The sequence below is a fragment of the Mangifera indica genome, chromosome 6 (genome assembly GCF_011075055.1).
Source record: "Mangifera indica cultivar Alphonso chromosome 6, CATAS_Mindica_2.1, whole genome shotgun sequence".
Taxonomy (NCBI): Eukaryota; Viridiplantae; Streptophyta; class Magnoliopsida; order Sapindales; family Anacardiaceae; genus Mangifera; species Mangifera indica.
Window position 1 is genome coordinate 10,780,520 of NC_058142.1, and position 20,427 is coordinate 10,800,946.

At 32.1% G+C, this 20,427-nt stretch overlaps 1 protein-coding gene across 1 annotated transcript; it reads right to left on the bottom strand.

Annotated features, from left to right (window-relative positions):
* Positions 1–6,353: 6,353 nt before the first annotated feature.
* Positions 6,354–14,714, bottom strand: LOC123219250 (putative ALA-interacting subunit 2). Its single transcript, XM_044641089.1, has 9 exons — positions 14,520–14,714; positions 14,081–14,174; positions 13,254–13,315; positions 13,070–13,144; positions 12,859–12,975; positions 12,424–12,494; positions 11,929–12,226; positions 7,508–7,797; positions 6,354–6,741 (listed from the first exon to the last, which is right to left on the bottom strand). The coding sequence occupies exons 2-9, from the start codon at positions 14,157–14,159 to the stop codon at positions 6,687–6,689; spliced, it is 1,047 nt and encodes a 348-aa protein (XP_044497024.1). The 5' UTR covers positions 14,160–14,174; positions 14,520–14,714; the 3' UTR covers positions 6,354–6,686.
* Between the last annotated feature and the right edge of the window lie 5,713 nt (positions 14,715–20,427).

A 20,427-nucleotide genomic window follows, 5' to 3' on the forward strand; every position in this document is an offset into this window, starting at 1 on the left:
ACAAATTATAGTCAATTTTATAATTATATAAATATGGACCATTATCCTGAAATTGTTCAAAGATGTAATGCTGAAAAACTAGATGTTTTGGCATGGTGGAAAGACAAGGCAGAAACCTTTCCTGTGCTTGCAGCCATGGCTCGAGATCTACTAACACCTCCGGTGTCAACTGTAGTATCGGAATCCGCTTTTAGTGCAGAGGGATGCGTGCTGGATGATAAACGATCCAATTTACATCCAAATATGGTCGAAGCGATAATGTGCATGAAAGATTGGGTCAAAGCTGATTTTAAATTACAGAATCGTGTGACAAAAGATGTCTTTGAAGAATTCAGAGATTTGGATGTAGAAGATGAATACATAAATGTTATATAGTAGATAAAATTTATTTATGCTTTGTAATTTATACAATATAAATTAATTTATTTGTATTATATTAACAATTTATAATATTTTTTATCATGTAACCACGGTATTCCTCCACCATAAGTGAGGGATTATAAATAAAATATTCGGGGTACTGTCCTCAGTTTTAATAATTAAAAAATAATTTGTGTTTAAAAATTTTAATTAAAACTTTTTTTTAAATATTGATTAAGGCCCGGCCCGGCCCGGCCCATTTAAAGCCCGTTAGTATATGAGCCGGGCTTTGGACCTTTATATTTTAAAGGGTCGGCCCGGCCCGAAGGCCCATTACTGTTTGGGCCTCGGGCTCGACCCGACCCATTAGCCCAACGGGCCGAACTGGAGTCGCCCGACCCATTGACATCTCTAATAAACAGCTAAGGATCTTTAAAAATTAATAAATTTATGATAAATATCCCAATTTATATGAGACAAATTATAACTGAAATCCCTTATTAATATAGTCACCCCATGGGATAGTTTAATTACATTTTTTGCCCAATCCATTGATATATATTAATTGGGTCTATTTATGTCCTTCATATTTATTTTTAAATATTAACACACATTATCATAGATCTAAATTCATCATCTTTGAGATACCCTTAAGTGATTCACTCTTTGTTCACTTAGACACCAATGCAACTTTCAATAATTATATTCTAGCTCATAAACAATTGTATTATTGTCGTATGGCTCCTAATATATTAATCCTATACATTTAAGTCCAATAATGAGTAAGACATTCATCATGATATGACTTAATCCAAATTTACTCATTATATAGCTCAAAATCAAGATGTTCAAGTGTGATTCACTTTATATGTAATTAATCCACAATTTGTTCATCATGGTTATCTACCTTTTATTGTGTGTGACTCATAGATTCCTTATTATATTGACAGTGAATAAATTTGTGATTAATTTATAATTAATTATCCATTTATTCAAAAACCATTAGAGGCCTCTAGAAAGAAATCAAGATTACCTAACCGATCGAGAATCAACAGAAGGCTAATATTAAACTTTCAATGGTATAATTACCGTACATTCAAATTTTTCATCAATTGATATCTCGTTAAGGCTAAGACACAAAAATAGTGTCTAACTTAAGTCATCTTTGGTATTAATGTTTGACTAGTCAAGCAACATTTGCATTAACATTGCATTTGGTGCCCATCTATTCCTACAATAGCCATAGATTTTAGTAAATAGTCATAACCAAAAGATGCATTGAGATATTTGCTCTCATACTCGAGAGTGATAAATTTTTTATTAATCCACTATAGTCTCAGTATATTTCTTGACATAACCAATCATTACCTTTCTTATAATCCTTTGAAAAATGCTATATTAAGCTAGTGTCAAATTAGGCTAATTGAATTAAGAAACATTTAGATAACCTCAAATCTGAGGATTGCATGCACCACTGTCCAATAGAGGATACATTTTATATACACTAGAGTTACCATCTATATGGAATGTTAGTATATGTCTTAGGAACCAATCATATCGTCGGTTTCAAGGCGTTTCATTTTCTATTAATAAAAGAAGTGTTTTGTGTTTCACATGTATATTTTGCTTCACTTTATTTATTTATTCACTAAATATATCGGATGATTTAGATCTTTAGAATATTGAATCATCAAAGTGTTCCTTGCATACGTGATGCCAATTAGGCATTGAAATCGCATAGTATATATGTTAAATGCCTACGTTGACTATCATGAGATGATATTAGTGCGGATAACTATGAAAATCGTATTATTAAGGCAATAGTATAGATTAACAGTTAGTGAACTATTTTTCGAATATGACCAATTATAATGAATCACATGGGCATTTAAAATGTAGTTAATGAACCATTGCTTCTTAAACTTGAGATAGCACGATTGAATTCGATATAAATATGTATATTTCATATGGTATATAAGTACGAGACTATTCATTTCATGTACAATAGTCGGATTGGTCATTTGTTGTTCATAGATAGAAACAAGCGATAGTCAAAAAAGAATTCATTGGCTCAAAATAATTTGATTTTAAGTTTCCAAATTATTTTAACTCTCTCTCATTGCTAGATGTTTACTGTAGTTGATGAACTTTTGAACATATTTTTTTAGGAGTCAATTTAGGCTCACGGACAATGAATCTAAAAGATTACACACAAAAAACCTGAATGATTAGAGAGAGCAAAGAGAGAAAATTGGTTATACGAGGATGACTAGCACTTTCCGATGGTAATAAAGTTATTTTATGTGAAATTTTTCCATGAATGTAAATATAATATTTTGTGTTAAAATATTAAATAAGAAAACACATAAGCCTAATATGTGAATAAGATTTATATCAAGGGCTTATGAATAATAATTAGTTTGCATAAAGGCCATGTAAACAATTTAAAAATTGTTTCACAAACCTCTTGTGAAAAAGGACAAATTTTATCTCATTTAGTAAGAAAGCTTCTATTAATGTTTTATTTTACCGAGTTCAAATATTAATCAGAGATTTGGATCGATTTTCAGTCAAGAATTGCACAAGAACCATATAATCAACCATACACAAATCAACACACCAAATTTACTTGGTTCGGGTTCAAAAGATTAGAACCCTATATCCAAGGCAAAGGAATCCTCTAGCAAATCCACTAATTAGAAAGAAAAATAGTACAACTTACAGATTCAAAAGCCAATCTAGCATTACAAAAACAAACGAAAATGAATCCAGCTTTGTCGACTCAAATCCTTCCTAAACCCGAGCACCACAACAACCTTGTACACTGACTCAAGAGTTTAGACAGCTAGATCTAAGAAAAATAGTGGATTTATGGATTTTTTATAAACCCTAGTAGAGAAGATATGAGGAACCAGAGAGAAAATATTCACACCCAAAGGCACCCTATTTTTCTTCTAAGATACAGCCAATGAAAAATGTCTTTCTTTCTCTCTTTCTCAATAAACCAACTAATGGTTTATATCCATTAGTTAAAAGACTTAATCAAGCAAAGACAATACTGCCCCTGGACAATAACTATAGCCCAAACTTTGCTCAAACTTTTGCTCCTAATTATAAGATTGCCATTAGTTTTTATGTCACAGATTCACAAAACTCCACCTTGACAAAAAAACTAACATATCTAAAGACACCTCTACAGACCATAACACACTTACACTGAACAAATTTTGAGCAAATTCAAGGCATCCTTAAACTTACTCAATGGCACAGGCTTTGTTAAGATGTCAGCTTGATTAACATCTGTTAATATTTTCTTCACATTAACTTTACCAGCAGCCAACACATCTCTGATGAAATGCAGCCTTACATCAATGTGTTTAGTCCTCTCATGAAATGCAAAATTTCTGGACAAGTGAATAGCACTCTGTGAATCACTGAAGACTTCTGGAACATCAATATTCAGCCCCAACTCATAAATAATTCCCTTCAGCCACAATGCTTCTTTAACTGCTTCAGTTAATGTTATATATTCAGCCTCAGTTATTGAAAGTGTCACAATGTGTTGCAAATTATACTTCAAACTTACAACATTTCCACCAAAGGTGAAAATATAACCAGTGAGGGATCTCCTTTTATCAAGATCAGCTGCAAAATCTGAATCACAAAATCTGAATCACAGAAAATAGGTTAGTAGCATTAGCAGTATAACACAAGCCATAATCAGATGTACCCTTCAAATACCTCAATAATTATTTTGTTGCATTATAGTGTTCTTTACCTTGACTACTCATAAATTTGCTAACAAGACTAATTGCATATGCTATATCAGGTCTAGTGTCTATTATTGCATACATTAGACTTCCTACCACAATAGAATATAGTATATTCTTTATGAAATCAGATTCATTAGAAGACAACAATCCAGCAAATTTTAATTTAAAATGAGCACCCATAGGAACATTCACACACTTTGCATTTATCATATGATATAGTTTAAGTACTTTTCTAATATGATATAGTTCAAGTACTTTAGCAAGGGAGTGGATTACTTTTAGAGTCTCATGGTTTGAAGGCTCAACTTCATCCATATTAGAAGAATTGAGCAAAAATTAGCAAAGAAATAGGTAATTTGTACTCTAACTTCTTTTAAAAATATGTTTGTTTTTGTCATACAACCATACTATGTATGTTATGAACATGCATGTGTGACTTTCATTATCCTTTTTATTTCAATCTTTCATGGAATCCTCTTGGCAAGTCAATCTAGTGAATATGCAACCAACACCAACAATCTTGACATTTGAGATATGTCGTTACATTTCGAGAGATTCGTTCAATACTATGGAAGTTTTATTATATTATATGTGCAGTAGGTTAAGATAATACTAAAACTATTGACACTTTAAGATTGGCCATCATACATGCTACTAGGGTCGTCACGATCAAACCTATATGTTGATCTCTTTATTATGGTTCTACCAACCTGAAGATATTTATCTAGTCATACTTGTAAATATATGCACTTATAGATAAAGAATGTCACTTGAATGTTTAAATATATTTTTTCTTGGATTTATATTGCCAAAAAGATTAGTTGCATAGCACCAACTCCAACAGAGGCATCAATAAAAGAACAAGCTTTGTAGTTCTTTTATGGAGTCATCGGATTATTAGAAAATGAAGACTAATTTGCCATTGTCATTAGTCAAATAACTTTGATACCAAGAAAAAAGCTTGAACTTAAGGCAAGAAATCACAAGAAGACAGTAATTCTCGATTATTAAACGACTTCATTTTGTTAAAAAAGATTTGAAACAAAAAGGTTAGCCTAGATTGTATTCAAGATCAGATTTACAGGTTGATTTTGGTTTCTTACATAATGGAACTAAAACATATCAACACAATTCTAGTTCTACAAAAAAGTTAAAACTGAAATCAATTTGGAATAGTCAGTTTCAAGTAAGAACTAGAACTAAGCAAATATCTGACTAATTTTATTACAATGGAGACTTTTGCTAGCCCCTAGTTTGAGGTAAATAGTTATATTGAAAAGGTAAATTAATAATACTATTGTAAGATCCTAAAAGTGTTCCAAACTACTTCATCTAAAAAAACTTAACGGGAAAAAAAACACTAACATCTTGTGTTTGTTATGGGATATATACTTTTATAGCTGGAGTTTCACCCTATGTACCTTTTTATGAAACTTCGATTTGTGAGTTTTATTTAACAATAAAATAATATATACACACTTGAATATACAGAATAGATACACAAATTATGTATTATTATATAATTAGATAATTTTTAATTAAAGATAAAATAACACTCAATTACATGATGAAACATCATTTAGGTACTTATATTATGTACACAAAATGTGTACATATAGCATTCTTTTGAATTGATAAAGTTGATCAAATCATGGTCTGGTTATGGAGGTGAAATTAGCAACAAAGTTTTAAGATAATGTAGATTTACTTTCAAGATACAATAAAGTTTGGAAATTAGCAATCTACAAACACTGAACATTTTTTCAGAAAGAGCAAGTCAAGTGAAGAAATAATCATTTGATTATGGCTTATATGGAAAGTAAAGGATACATCAAAACAATCATTAGGAATGGGTACTACAAGATCTGAACAAGGTTTTTATGCTCACTCTTATTTATTAAATGCTTTATGTAACCCAGTACTCAAAATAGTCACTTTTCAATAGCTCATTTGTTATAACACCAACTTGTGTAAAGGTTAGGCTCCCATTGTCGGCGATTCAAATAGGCTTTAATCCCATTACTTGACAGAATGAAAGAATTTTCTGTGTCTATGAATTATATTTATAACCAACTCTACCTTCTCAACTGCAAACTAATTGAACAACTTTGACTAATATACTGCACCATCTCCACTCCTGGTTCCACAAGCAAGCAGGAAAAGAGCACATCGTAATAAATCTTTGCAAGGTGTTGGTTCTTGGCATCGAACAATTCCAAATTAAAGAATATTTTTTCTTCATTTCTTACACAAGAAACAAATACATGGAATAAATGTAGCAGAGGCTCTCAGTCTCCACTGAAGAATAAAATCATCAATCTGTAATAAGTTTAAAAGGATATACTAGTATTGACATGGTAACCTTTCTTTTCCTAAATATTTACTAATAAATGAGACTGGGATGTTGAAAACACAACAAAAGTTTTGCATTTGTAAATAACTCATGAAATCCCAATTCTCTTTCTAAATTGCATCCTGTAATAAATGGTTGAAAATCAGATCAATACATGCGGTGGCAGCATTTTAAACCAAACCAGGCGTTCAAAAGCAACATCACCCAGAAATACTTTTCCGGCTCCAAGACAAATAAGCTGTTTCGCGGTAAGGCCTGAAGAAAAAAAGAATGAATTATACCAACTTGTAGTACCGAAAACACAGTAACAATTTCTGTGCATGCAAATTTTTAATATTTGCCGGTTGTGTTCACTGATTAATGACACAATCAATTATTGAGCATGACCAAATTGACAAAATGCAGAATAATTTATATAGTAATCGAAAGAAGCAAAGGCAAATGACACAAATGCATATCAGAGAGATGAATGTTCTATAGATACAACATTCATAATGTAGTTTAGTTTCATCAACAGAAGACATCAATTTGCAATCTCAGTTCCCCATCAAGATTTTCAATGAATAATAGGCAGCCCCAGGTATGACCAATAAATAAGCATTCCAACCTAAGGCTACATATATGGGCTACACAATAGCAGCCCAACAAAGGCACATGATATACTAGGCCTAGCTCTGTGATACATAGGCATTATATGAGTGAAAACTTTAGCTTAAAAAATCATGAATTTCAAAGAGGAAAAAGTAAAAACAATTCCAGTGAATCACTCTGACTCTATCATGAGAACCTTATTTGATAAGTAATTCTAGTATGTATATGCGATTAGTACAGGGTGGTGGGAAAAGATATTTGCTGGTCATATCAATACAGTAAAACAAAAAAAAGTTATGAACACCATCCAAGGATAACATTGCAACATGCAGAAGGCAGTTCATTTGAGGAAGTTATACTTTTGGGACTAGAACCAAATAGAGGATGATGAATATGCATGGAAATCATGAAGTTAAGTAGGGTAAAATACCTGGGATTTTTCACGTGAAGCAGCATAAATACAATGGAGATTATTATAGATGAGCAGCCAATAAAGACATAGGCAAGACCCAGGAAGTCGTTCTTCCCACCCAACCAGCTCAATGTTGAAAGAACAAGCTTCTTTTTCCCTCCAAAACTGTAAGTGTTGTAGTTGTTCATTATGCGGACTTCTAACAAATCACCTTCATCCAAATCCTCTTCAATTCTTCCATACAATTTTCTGAAGCTAGGAAGAGCAGCAGTTCGCATCCACACAATTAAATCCTCTTGGTCACTCAGCTAATCAATTTGATGAAGCCCATCCATCAAAAGCCAACAAGAGAAAAAAAAAAAAGCAACCATATTTTTTAGCTCAAGTTTTATATGAACAGATCAGTGAAGAGATATAAGCCACATCAACACAGGACAAAGCAGTTACTGTCTTCTGTATCTTTAGCATATCATGCACATAAAAGTCATAGCACAGAGGGTAGGTGATTGATCATTCTGCAAAGGAGAGCCATTTAATTTCAAACCCAGATTACAGACTTAATCTGACATCATTATATGTCTCTGATCCCAAAATCTATAAAGTAATCATAGTCAATTTTTTTGTGGTACTACTACTTTATCACAAACTTTGGACAATGATGAGAAATGATAATAATCTCAAATTAGGTTGCTTTATGCATCATGATCCAACCAATGATTCCCTAACAGAGTGAATTGCATCAATGAATATAAATCCACTGAATTTTATATTTATGCACAAATTATATAATACAAGGCAATATTTTTCTAATGTACCCAATGAAGTCAGGATAAAAGTTTACAAGGGTACGAATAAAACAGATGAAATACAAAAAACTTCTGTCTGAGCCTTTTTACAGTTGGATCGTTTCTTATCAACTCAATATTTGAGGCAAATGATTACTTAGCATGCTACTAGAATTTTAAAGCATATTTGATCAAAATTGCTCCCTTTGGTTCCTGAAAATTAATCCCTTTTAATAAGTAACAAGACTTTGTGTTGTAAATCTTGCTCATATATAAAACAACAGTGAATGCTTTTCGTATGTTCTGGCGTGTTGGTCGGCTCTGATTTCCTGGAATAGATTCTCTGAGTGCTGGATTGATGTGACTTAGGTGTTGAAGGTCTTAGGGTTCTAACAAATTTAGTATTAGAGCATCAAAGCCAGGTAATGATCTCTACGAGAATGGAAGGCCATGGATGAATTGGTGCATGGGTATTGTGGTTTGGTTGATCGAATGTATGGTTTTTAAGGCGACAAAGCATCAAAAACAATAAGAGGTCCTATTGCCTAGGCGAAAAAGGCAAGGAAAAAATGTCGCTTTTTCACCTAGGACGATTAAAACGTTCCATTAAAAATTTTTCAATTTCCATTAAATTTAAAATATTTTACTACTACATTGACAATAAAAAATTGACTGGCAACTAATTATTTTCGATGACCATCTATAAAGGATCAATGACTAGTAAGTTATTCGACAATCTTAAATCTTTCCAACAACCTCTCTAGTAGTCTTAGAACTTGCCGACAACCTTTTCAACAACCTTAGAACTCACCATTTACCTCTCAGTGACCTTAGAACTTGTTGGCGATTTCTCTGACGATCTTAAACCTCACCAAAGACACATGAAATTTCCAATAACCCTTATATTTAGTTGAAAATTTCCCAAAACCTGCTAGAATGTTTGAGACTGTGTCAGAAACTATCCAAAAATTGTTGGCAATCCTCAAATCTGGTCAGAGATAGCCTAGGTGATAATAAAGCTCGCTATTACGGTGCTTAAAGCTTCTCCAAAGGTGTTGAAAAAGGCAATCTCCTTTGAACTACTAGTTGTCTTGACCATACTCAAGGTGATGGCAACATTGTCTTGAGTAAAACCTTGCCTTTGACAACTATGATCGAATGGCATCCATGGGTAAATGAGTGGATGACTTAAAGATGAAGATAGAAAAAAAATGAAACATGGTATGACACCTTAACCAAGTTCATTCATGAACTCAAGCACCATATGATGAAGGTGGCAAAAGGGAAGTTCTAGAATGATCAACAACTCACAAATGGTCACCATAAACCGGCCTTTATTGTATCAAGAGACTAGTCCACTAGCCAACAAGTCTTCCCATCTTGAACTCCCACCACGATTTAAGGTGATAGAGTGAACCCAGAGGTATGACCAATCACATTGCCAACTTGAGATCCCCATATTTTCTAGCGGTGACTTGGATGGTTGGTTAGCCAATTTGGAGCGGTATTTTCAAATCAATGGAATGGATGAAACAAAGAGGTTGCCATTAGTCTTACTGTTTTGAAGGTGCAACCCTTGAATGGTTACAGTTCCAAGAGCTTTGTTGGTCATTTCACAGCTGAGGAGAGTTGTGTGATAAGTTGTTGCTCCAATTTAGACTAATCCAAATGAGATCGCCACAACAGGAATTGATTTTGCACAAGCAAATAAGCACAATGGCTAATTATTGAGAACAACCTGAGAGTTTGTCAATGATTGTTCATGGCACATTAGAAGATTGGTTGATAAAGGTGTTTATGGCCAAACAATGAAGAAATTCATGCAAATCTCAGGTTGTTTGGGCCTAAGGAGTTGAAGGAGATGATAAGATTATCCCATTTTATAAAGGCTGAAATTGGGCCTTGAAAGGAGGGAGTGAGCCAATGGGAATGTTGGGCTTTGGCAAAGGTATGGGCTATTCCAAAACCACAACTAGAAATTTTATTAACCTAACCCAATCGAGCTTCTTCAATGTTTCCAACACCCATCGACCAAGACAACCAATCCCAACTCACCAAAAGAACTAACCCAACCCAACAATTAGGCCATAACATAATTGTTTTGACCCAACCCAAAATCATAACAACACTAACTTATCTAATCCCTTTGGGAGACACTAAATTTGTTATTGTGAAAGAAGATGATTGTAAAGAAGAACATGAAGCAATCCTCTCACTATGGACAATGAAAAGTGGGAGCAATAGAAATGAGTTCAAGATTTGTACTCATTGTTTGATGGTATTGATATGGCAGTAAGGAAAAATCATGACAACTCAAATTTCAACGAATACAATTACAAAGAAAGGAATGGTTTTGCCCTTCCAACTGTTGTAGCATGCATTTGACCATGTTAATTACTTCGTTAATATACTTGCTAGAATGAAGAACTAAGGGATTGAATGGGTTGTTGTTAAGGTGAAGGCCATGGCTAGTAATACTCATCTTGGGGGTGAAGTATTTGACACTAAATGGTGATCTAACCACCAACAGCAATGAGGCTACCATAAAAATAGGTGAAAATTTTCAAATTAAGTAGGAAAAAATAGGTGAATACATGGAATTTGTTTCAAAGGCCTTGAGGCACTAGCTCCCATTGTCTAACAGCTTGAAGAGAAAGCAGAGCTTGTTTTGAACTGAGTAAAAGGTGTTTGGACAGAGAGAGTTGGTGCAGTGCTGGTGTTTTGTTGAATGTGAAGAAGTGAGAGATGAAGGTGTAGCAGGCACATGTGAGGTGCCTAAAATATATTTTATTTGAGTTTTTTTCTATATTTCGTTGCTTTTTAAAATCACAACAAATTAAAAAAAATTATATAATAAAAACTTTCAATTTTCCCACCTTGAGAACAAGTTAGATCTTAATGGGACAGGCAATGTTACAATCACGTGTCTATTACCATAGGAAACAAAGAATTGGAGGGCATAAACTCAAATGAGTTGTTGACACAAAAGAAAGGGAGGACCATTTAAGGCATGAGAGAGAAAGGGAGAGAAGAGTATTGTTTTTGGGTATATTGGGCAACTTTGGCTGATTTGAGAGGTCAAACTTCTCGAATTGTTGGATATCAATTTCAATTATCAATTTGTTTTCTTTTTTGTTGCCTGTTACAAGAGACCATCCTTGTAAAAGTGTTGTAGTTCTTCTTGCTCATATTAAAACAACAGTGCAGGTTTTTCATTTAATTTCTGGTGTGTTGGTCTACTCTAATTCCCTAGAAATAGATTGTTTGTGTGTTACTTTGTTGGAGTGTTGTGATTCAGGTGTTGAAGGTCCTAGGTTCCCAACACTATGCATGTAAGCGAAAATGTAAGAATTTAAACACTATTGTTTGGCAGTTTCATTTTCGAGATTAGAATAATACTACACTTTCTAACTTTTCTTACTAACTTACCTATACAAATTGATGTGTTTTAATGTAATTAGATGAGCTAATAGTTTATTTTATCTCTATTTCAAAATCATCTAATCACATTGTTTGTATAAATAAATTAGTAAAAAAGTTAATAACCGTAGTAATATTCTTGGGATTAATAGTAATTCAACAAGTCTCAAAAGTCAATCAACTATGTAATGTTACTGCAAAGTTCTACAAACAAAAACTAACAACATAACTTACAGGAATACTTGGATCCAAACTTCCACCACCGATAAAGGTCCCATTTTGAAAATTAAAGGGATATACTTGTTTGCCAAATTTGTGATCACGATCACTCTTCCATGCTATATTCTTACGATTGACCATCAATTCTGTTCTCTCACGAATAAACTTAAATGTATCATTGAATAAACTCCATGCTATTAACCCACAAGGGATAATTGGGCGACCATGGTTGAACTCTTCAGGTTGACAAGAAGTTGTCTCATTGTGCTTCAATCCATGTAAGAGTTGCCAATCACTTCTACTTTTTACATACCTAGCAAATATCTAGGAGTCAGTTTTAAATCAAAGCAAGCGCAGAAACAAAAACCAATGACATTTGGCATTTGAATTCTGTGAATAAATAGCAGGAAATGTCACAGAATTAACTAGAGACTAGATTATTATCAAGATTGATCAAACTTCACAAATTAGTCCATCAATACATTAGAAATTGTGATCATCGAACCCTACCGTCGATGATTCTGATAGTAGTTATCAAGTTGATAGTAGATGTAAATTGGGGCTTTCATATACTTGTGAACCTACAAAGCAAACAATGAAACAGATGTGACCAGCAAAAAAGTAAGAAATGAATAGGAACACATGGTCCCCGACTGAAACCAACCAAATTATCTAAACCATATTACTAATAATGGCATCAAGACAATTAATTAGGACAGTTGAAGCACATAGAAAAACTGAAATGCAGCTTTCTGAAATGTTAAAACTTCACAGAAAATAAAAGAAAAATCTAATTACTCAGAGAAAAAGAAAACAACAAGTGTTAGTAAAGTCTTTCTATGAAATGTCTCATTGAATGCTTGCAACTATTCATATTCAGAAAGGGGCTCCAAAGTATCTCAACAACTTTCATCTTAAGAATGAAGTCAAAGAGGAAAAACTAACCTTCAGAAACCAGGAACAGTTTTTGGGGATTGAGCTATTTTGAATATATGAAAGCTTATTGCTTTTGAATACCTCAGGTACACATTCGATATCATAACGGTCTGCAATTTCAATAACCTACCAATCAAACATGAAATAATAACTACTCACAGGCATGCTTGATAGAAAGCAATAAACCATTGCATTGCAAAAATTGATAGGGTATACTTACACTGTGAGAAGCATGAAGAGTCACAAACCCTGTAGGAATGAAAATGAAGCCCACCAATAAAAATATTGTAATAACCTGCAAACATGACATCAGCATCACCTAGTATAGGCAAGTAATAATTGAAAACACACAAGAGGGAGAGAGAAGCAGATTCATATACCAATAACAATTGTAAAGCACTCACCCACGCTGGTGTTAATACAGGTTTACAAGCCGGGAGATTTTGTTGTGTAAACTGAAAGAAAACTGCAAAACAACCCTAATAAGATATATGTAAGTTAGAATAGGATAACTTGGATGAGCATGGCTTAAAGATCACCTTCAACTCCAGTATAATTCAAGTTAACTTGTTCCATAATCCATTGAATTATGGATGTATGTATGATAAAGATGCAATCCTTGCAGTAATTTAACTGTGACATAATTCACAGGATACAATACAGAACAATGTTTACCAAGTAATCATTTACACAAAGTAAGTTCAGTTATTTATTTATTTAAGATATAAGTTGCAACTTGTATACAACTGTTTTATGTATCACTAAACTCTCCTTAATCTGTCAAAGTCCTACCAAATTTCTTTAAGTCATCCATTGGTTTTAATCTTTTCATTGAACTTCTACTTTGCATGGTCCAAACAAGATGGATGATTTCTCACTCAATGGATTTTACAGAATATCGATCCATACACTTCCCCCCTATCCATATCCTTCCCACACTGAGTCCATGACTACCTTATTGGTAACTTTAGCCTTTCACTTTCTTTTAGTTTATGTTTTTAATATATTTAAAGAATTATTGTCATAACTATTTCCTGTTAAGCTATTTGATATTGATAATAGTTAGAAAAAGTGGGGGTCAATCATTACCAAATATTTTTCAGAATTTCTATAACACAAACACTTGAATATATATTATAGCCATATAATCATCTAAGCATGTATAGAAGTATTTACTCTACTTATAGAAGCATAGCTTATACTAAGAGCATCAAGAATTAAAAAGAATCACCCATTGAGCGCCCAGATTGCATACGAATGCTTTGAGCTTCTCTAGCACCTGCTAAACTACTCCCTCCGTCCACCTCCATTGCAAGATCAGCAATCTGCACCCAAAAATGCAAACTTGAGTTTTTAAATTTATCTTTAACCCGAGTTTGGTAGTGAGGTACCTTTCGGATTAGAAACACAATAGTATGAAATCGAATAGCCTTTCACTAAGTAAATTCCTAAAACAAGTTTCAAAACTCGACATTGTACTAGAAACACAGAAATCTCAATTGCGTTTTAAATTTTCTCAGCTACCAAACAAAAAAAAAAACCGTACCGAAGTTTATCAAGTTGATAACTTGTAAACAATCTTCCAATCGGAAGTATAATTGAATCATTAAGACAATAGAAACAACAATCAAAACAGAATAAGATATGAAATTGGAACGAGCATAATTTACCTGGAATGGGAAGAAATTTGAAAATTGAGGGGTAAGAAGTAATTTATTTATATTCTTTGATAGCTTATGAAGAGAAAATTGGAATCTGAACTTTGTTCTTGTCTTTCCGTCCACGAACCGTGTCTTTAATCAACATGGGTTCTGCTATGGGAAACCCGTTCGCTTTCTTTACACAACACTGCCCGGATCATCTTTTGATTTTGTAATAGGCCAAACGACCTAAACTAGTTTGAATTCTCAAAGTTTCTCCTATTAACTATGGAAATATCGTTTACCCACCCATAAGCAATTAAAATTAATGATAGTAAGGGTAAAATTATTATTTTATATTTAATATTAAAAATAAACTTAAATATGATTTTATTTCCCCCCCTAAATTTAAAAAACTAACTTTTCTCCCTTAAGCCAAGTTTGAAAAGATCACATTTTCCCCCTAGGATTTAGTTTCCAAACCCCTTCACTTTCTCTGACGTCATCGCCGGTTGTCTCTCTCTTCCGACGGTTTTTCTTCCACCAACAGTCCGCCTCAACTCCACCCCAATCTATCTGAGGCTAAGAGACGTCATCTGGGAAGAGAAATTGTCTTTCCAGACGACGAAGATGATTAGTTTTTAAACTTTTAGGAGGGAAATGAGATTAATTTTTAGGGGTTATGGTTCCGTTAAATTTAACCGGTCATAGGTGGGTAAACGGTATTTTCATAGTTAATAGGGGGAATTTTAAGAATTCAAAATAGTTTGGGTGGGAAATAGTCTTTTGGCCTTTGTAATATATCAAAGGAATACAATACAATGCATGTAAAATACCGTCATTAATGTTATAATTTTTAGAGAAAATTTTATAAAATATTAAGTTTTTTTTAATTTAAAATTATTAGATGTAAAATGTCATGATGTTTATAAATAAGTGTACGCAATTTTTATTTCAAATAAATTGATCAAAAATTAAGGGTCAATACAAAATTGACCAACTCATTAGTTTTGCTTATATGGGTGTGACCAATATGTTACACTTGAACAAGACTGTCCATATATACATACATACAAGCATCAAATTCATTTTCTATCATTTAAAGCAAGTGGTAAACCCGTATATTGGAAACAAATAACCCATGCCCATTTCCGGTGACTTTTTCGACCACTTCCATTATTTTTTAACACGTGTGCATAGATTTCAAAAGTCCAATGTACGCTTTCTTCGGTTGAGGTTTTGTATAAAATATCTTAAATCATTTGTTATTTTCATGATATTTGCCAATGATTTTACATTAAAAAAAAGTTTAGAATTAAAGTTGGATTTGAAAATGGAAAATTTTTCATTTATTCATCATTATGTTTGATTGTAGTATATTATACTACAAGAGATAACCAAAAAATCTTGATTTAAGTAGAGTCTCAATGACATTTTCAAACAATCTACTTAAAGTTTCACTAGTAAAGAATCTCCTATTTATAATAGTTTTTCTAGATTTCTTCATGTTCCCTAGTTGATTTGGGATTGCGCCCTACTCAATAGTTATCCAAGATTTTCCCCACTTTTGTTTGAATATAAAAAGATTGAATGTAAAGTGCCTTTACAAGGATAATACAAAGAATAAGTGCAAGGTGTCTCTCAATGATATGAGTTATAAGCTTTTGGAGTGAATTTTGGAGATGAGAAGAGTATAAGATTTTACATTAGTAATTTCTAATGTATTTCTCATCAAAGAATCTTCAATTTATAGTCTTAAATGGTTAATATGACTCAAATGATTGTTGGTTCAGATAATGTCTTCGTTGAGTTTTGAAAATGATGTTTTGGCCATAAAAAACACAACGGGACGAGCATCCTTTTACACATTCTGGCTTGGGTAGCTTTGAATCAAACATCTAACGGTCAAATTTTTGAAACACATGACAGGACTGACACTCTCTTTATCAAGACGGGCATCGTTCCTTGCTCCTTTAAAATTCTATAATGCTTCTTACGTAAAAGGACGAGCAAGGATCAGGCAAGGGAATGGACATCCTCCCATGCTGACTTTGTTGATCATAGCAAATTAGCTTTCGAATGCATTGGAGATGGGACAAACATCACTTGGTCATCTTCCAATCTTGGGCAAACATCCCTTCATTTGAAACGGACATCCCTATCCATTTGACAAAAATTTCCAAGAGCTCTAAACTTGTACGGATGAGTATAAGATGAGCAAAGAAACCAGTGTCCTATAAGGAACAAGAATCACATATTTGGGGATAGGCATCCCGTATCTGAAAAATTAAAAAAAAAATAGATTTTGCCTATTTTTCGATCATAAGAATTTGATTTCATGGACTTAATTAACCCATTGAATATTAATTAACAATTTTAAACTTAGTTTTGACATAATCAAAACATCTAAAAATTTAACAATAACAATACAAAATAATATATTATAGGAGATAACAATAAAAAAAATATGAGAGCAATACTATGCATATCTAGTTTTGAATACACAAATAGGTAAATACATGATATGCTATCATGTAATTAAGTTTTTTTTTAAATATTATCTAATTACATGATAACACATTATATATATCTATTTATATACTAAAAAATATTTACATAGTTCTATTGAAAATATTGTACTATAAGAGATAACAATACTTAATATGTTTAACTAATATCTTTTATAATAAAAGGATTGAACTTTGTTTTATACTATTAAAAATACCAAAATTTTCTATTTTCATATTAGAAAGATCAAAAAAAATTTTTAGTAACCAAACTTTTACTTTTTTTAATTGAAGGTATTGAACTTATAACTTGACTTTAAACAACATTAAATAAGATTATTATGATAGTTTTTTCCATTAAAAACACTAATATGATGGTTTTGATTATTAACATAGACATTTTTTTGTGATAACGTGGATAATTTATGTGTTGACATGGACATTTATACCTATAAAATCTTAAATTATATTTTTTTCCAAATTTATTTTCATAAAAATCACTAAATACACCGAAATTAAACAAAATCTATCTAAACTAAGTAAAACTCAACTATAATTAATCGTTGTTATGTTTTTTTATAATATGATTTTTTAAGATAAAAGTTTTATTTGGATTCGGTAAAATAGTTAGGTCATCAATAAAGAGTAATTTATTTGAATTTCAAATATTCTATATGCTTAAAAAAATAAATAAACAAGATATACTCTAAAAATTGAAAGGAAGCTAGGTTGTTTTTTTTTTTTTAAAAATTAAGAAATGTGTTTGAAAAATAACAAAAATACAAAAGGCCACACCTAATTTTAATAGGGATGAACATGAACTGGGTCGAACTCAAATATCTCTTGATTTAAGTTTAGTTCGAATAAAAAATTATTCAACTTGAGTTCATTGACATAAAATTAAGAGTTGTTCGAGCTTGTCTTAAATGAAAAATGATTTGGTTTAGTTTGAGTTCAATTCGAATTTATAATTTGAATTGGTGGTTCAAATTCATGGGTCGAGCGGTTTGGTTTTATGGTTTGAATTGATAATTCAAATTTATGGCTTATATTTAGGGCTCGCATTCTTAGTTTATTGACAAAATGATGTCGTTTTACCTAAAATAAATTTAGAATAACTAATTTAAGCTATGAATTCAAGTGTAACACCTCTCTTCAAAAATTCTACCCTCTAGAAAAAGATGTCATTGATTAGACAATTTGAGCATGCATACATTTTCAAACCATAATTAAATCATATAAAACCTTAAATAAAAACATTATTTATAAATTATGAAAAATTACAAAAAATACCCTTTTAGAAATTAGAAATAATCCAGCAGGAAGTATACAAAAGATGTCCTCAACATAAAAATTTTAACAATATCAACATAATATGTGTAGCCAAATCATAAAGTTAAACTGAATACATAAATTGGTAAAATAATGAAATAAAATAAAGGTCTTTTACTACTCTATGCCTTATGACCACTGCTTACCCCACATTTATCACGATCACCTGTATTTGCACATATAAAAATAGGGGAGTAAGTGGTAAAATACTTAGTAAATTGAAGACTCTACTGCTAACTTTTACTTAATCCCTACATTGCCCTATCTCAACTAATATTATCTCAATCATTCAAAGTTTGTCACTAAACTCTCATTAAGATAATGATGGGTCTTATATCTCTTATTTGTGCTTATATTGAACTCGAGAACATCTAGGCTATATAACTTAACTCTCGGATCGAACTATGACTTGCTCAGTTAGTTCGAACATCTACGCTAACTGATATGACCATATCATTGAAAGTCAAAGTATGAATTTTCTCGGACACACAACCATGTATAATAAGGTTATACTCGTGTTTTGCTACCACGTCAACTAGACAAGATAATTTTCACGTAAAATTCCAATTAAGTGACACACAATCATATACCTTGGATACATGTTCGTGTGTGCCAAACATGGATTCAGTTTTAAAAAGGCACGTTTACAATGTTTTAAGGATATTCATTCATATCCAAAAAAGCATAAGAAAGAGTAAAGAGTAAAAGGGAATTAGGGTTTGATATCCCAACTTCATGGTAGCAACTTTCTACGATGTTTTTTGGTAGTAAGGATTTGAGATAATCTAAAGAGAAGAAGAACAACTCGTGCCCTTGCTTTTAACATGGTAAGAAAATTAAGATTACTATAGTAATATCTAAGATTGAGATGATAATCAAATTATCGTTTATATTATCTGTCACATTAACTTAATAATAAAACATTATCATAATGTTTTATTACCTTCACAACCAAGCAAAATAATCTAAATAATAAAAGATAGATTACCAAAGTAATATTTCATTCCCTCAACTAACCTTCTACTTGAAGTCTTTGGATTTGCCTGTTCTATTTTTCTACAACTATATGAACAAACAAAACTAGAACCTTCTTCTAGGTATTTTTTTGGGATATGGTATTGAACATAAAAGATATTGTTATCGGGATCCTATTTCTGAATGTCTATCTCTTTTGCCATGTCACCTTTTGGGAACATAAAATGTTCTCTACTTTGTTTGAGTTTCATTTGTCTGAAAACAACTAACTTTCTTCACAAATCAATCAGTTGAGTTGTTCCTTGAGGCATCATCCTCTAATGATAACAATATAAACACTCCACTTTCCTCTAATCTTTTTAATGCAAGCCATACAAGTGATTACACTACAACTAATCTTGAATCACCCCACTCATCGATAGATTTTGAGCCTCTACTAAGCTTTCCCTCACCTCAAAATAATAGACCCACTTGAGTACGTCAACTCTCTTCTTATTTATGTGATTATCATTATTACTTTACTCTTGTCTCTTTGCATGAACCTTCCCTTACACAAAAGCTAGTGTGAATCCTTTTTGGTAACAAGTAATGCAAAAAGAATTGCCAGCCTTAACAAAGACTCATACTTGAAACTTGGTTGACTTACCGCTTAGTAAATCCATTATGGAATGTAAATGGGTTTACAAAATTAAACCTATGCTAATGGCTAGGTGGAATGCTATAAACCTTAATTAGTGACAAAAGATTTACTCAAGAATATGAGATTGATTATGAGGAAACGTTTGCTCTAATGGCTAGTATCATCTCTGTTCACAGTCTTATAGTTGTTGTAGCTAAAAGAAAATGGCAGCTTTTTTAGATAGATGTAAATGATGCCTTTTCAAACAAGGATCTCTCTAAAAAGGTTTATATGACACCTCCACTTAGATTTACTCATCCACTTAGCAAGGTTTGTCATTTTCGCAAAGCCTTATATGGACTTAAACAGGCTTCAAGAGCATAGTTTGCCAAATTCTGCTATATCATTAGTCAATTTGGATTCTCATTTAGTTTTTTATGATAATTCTCTCTTTATCTTTAAAATAAAAAGAGATGTACTATGTTGTTGTTGTAAGTCGATGATA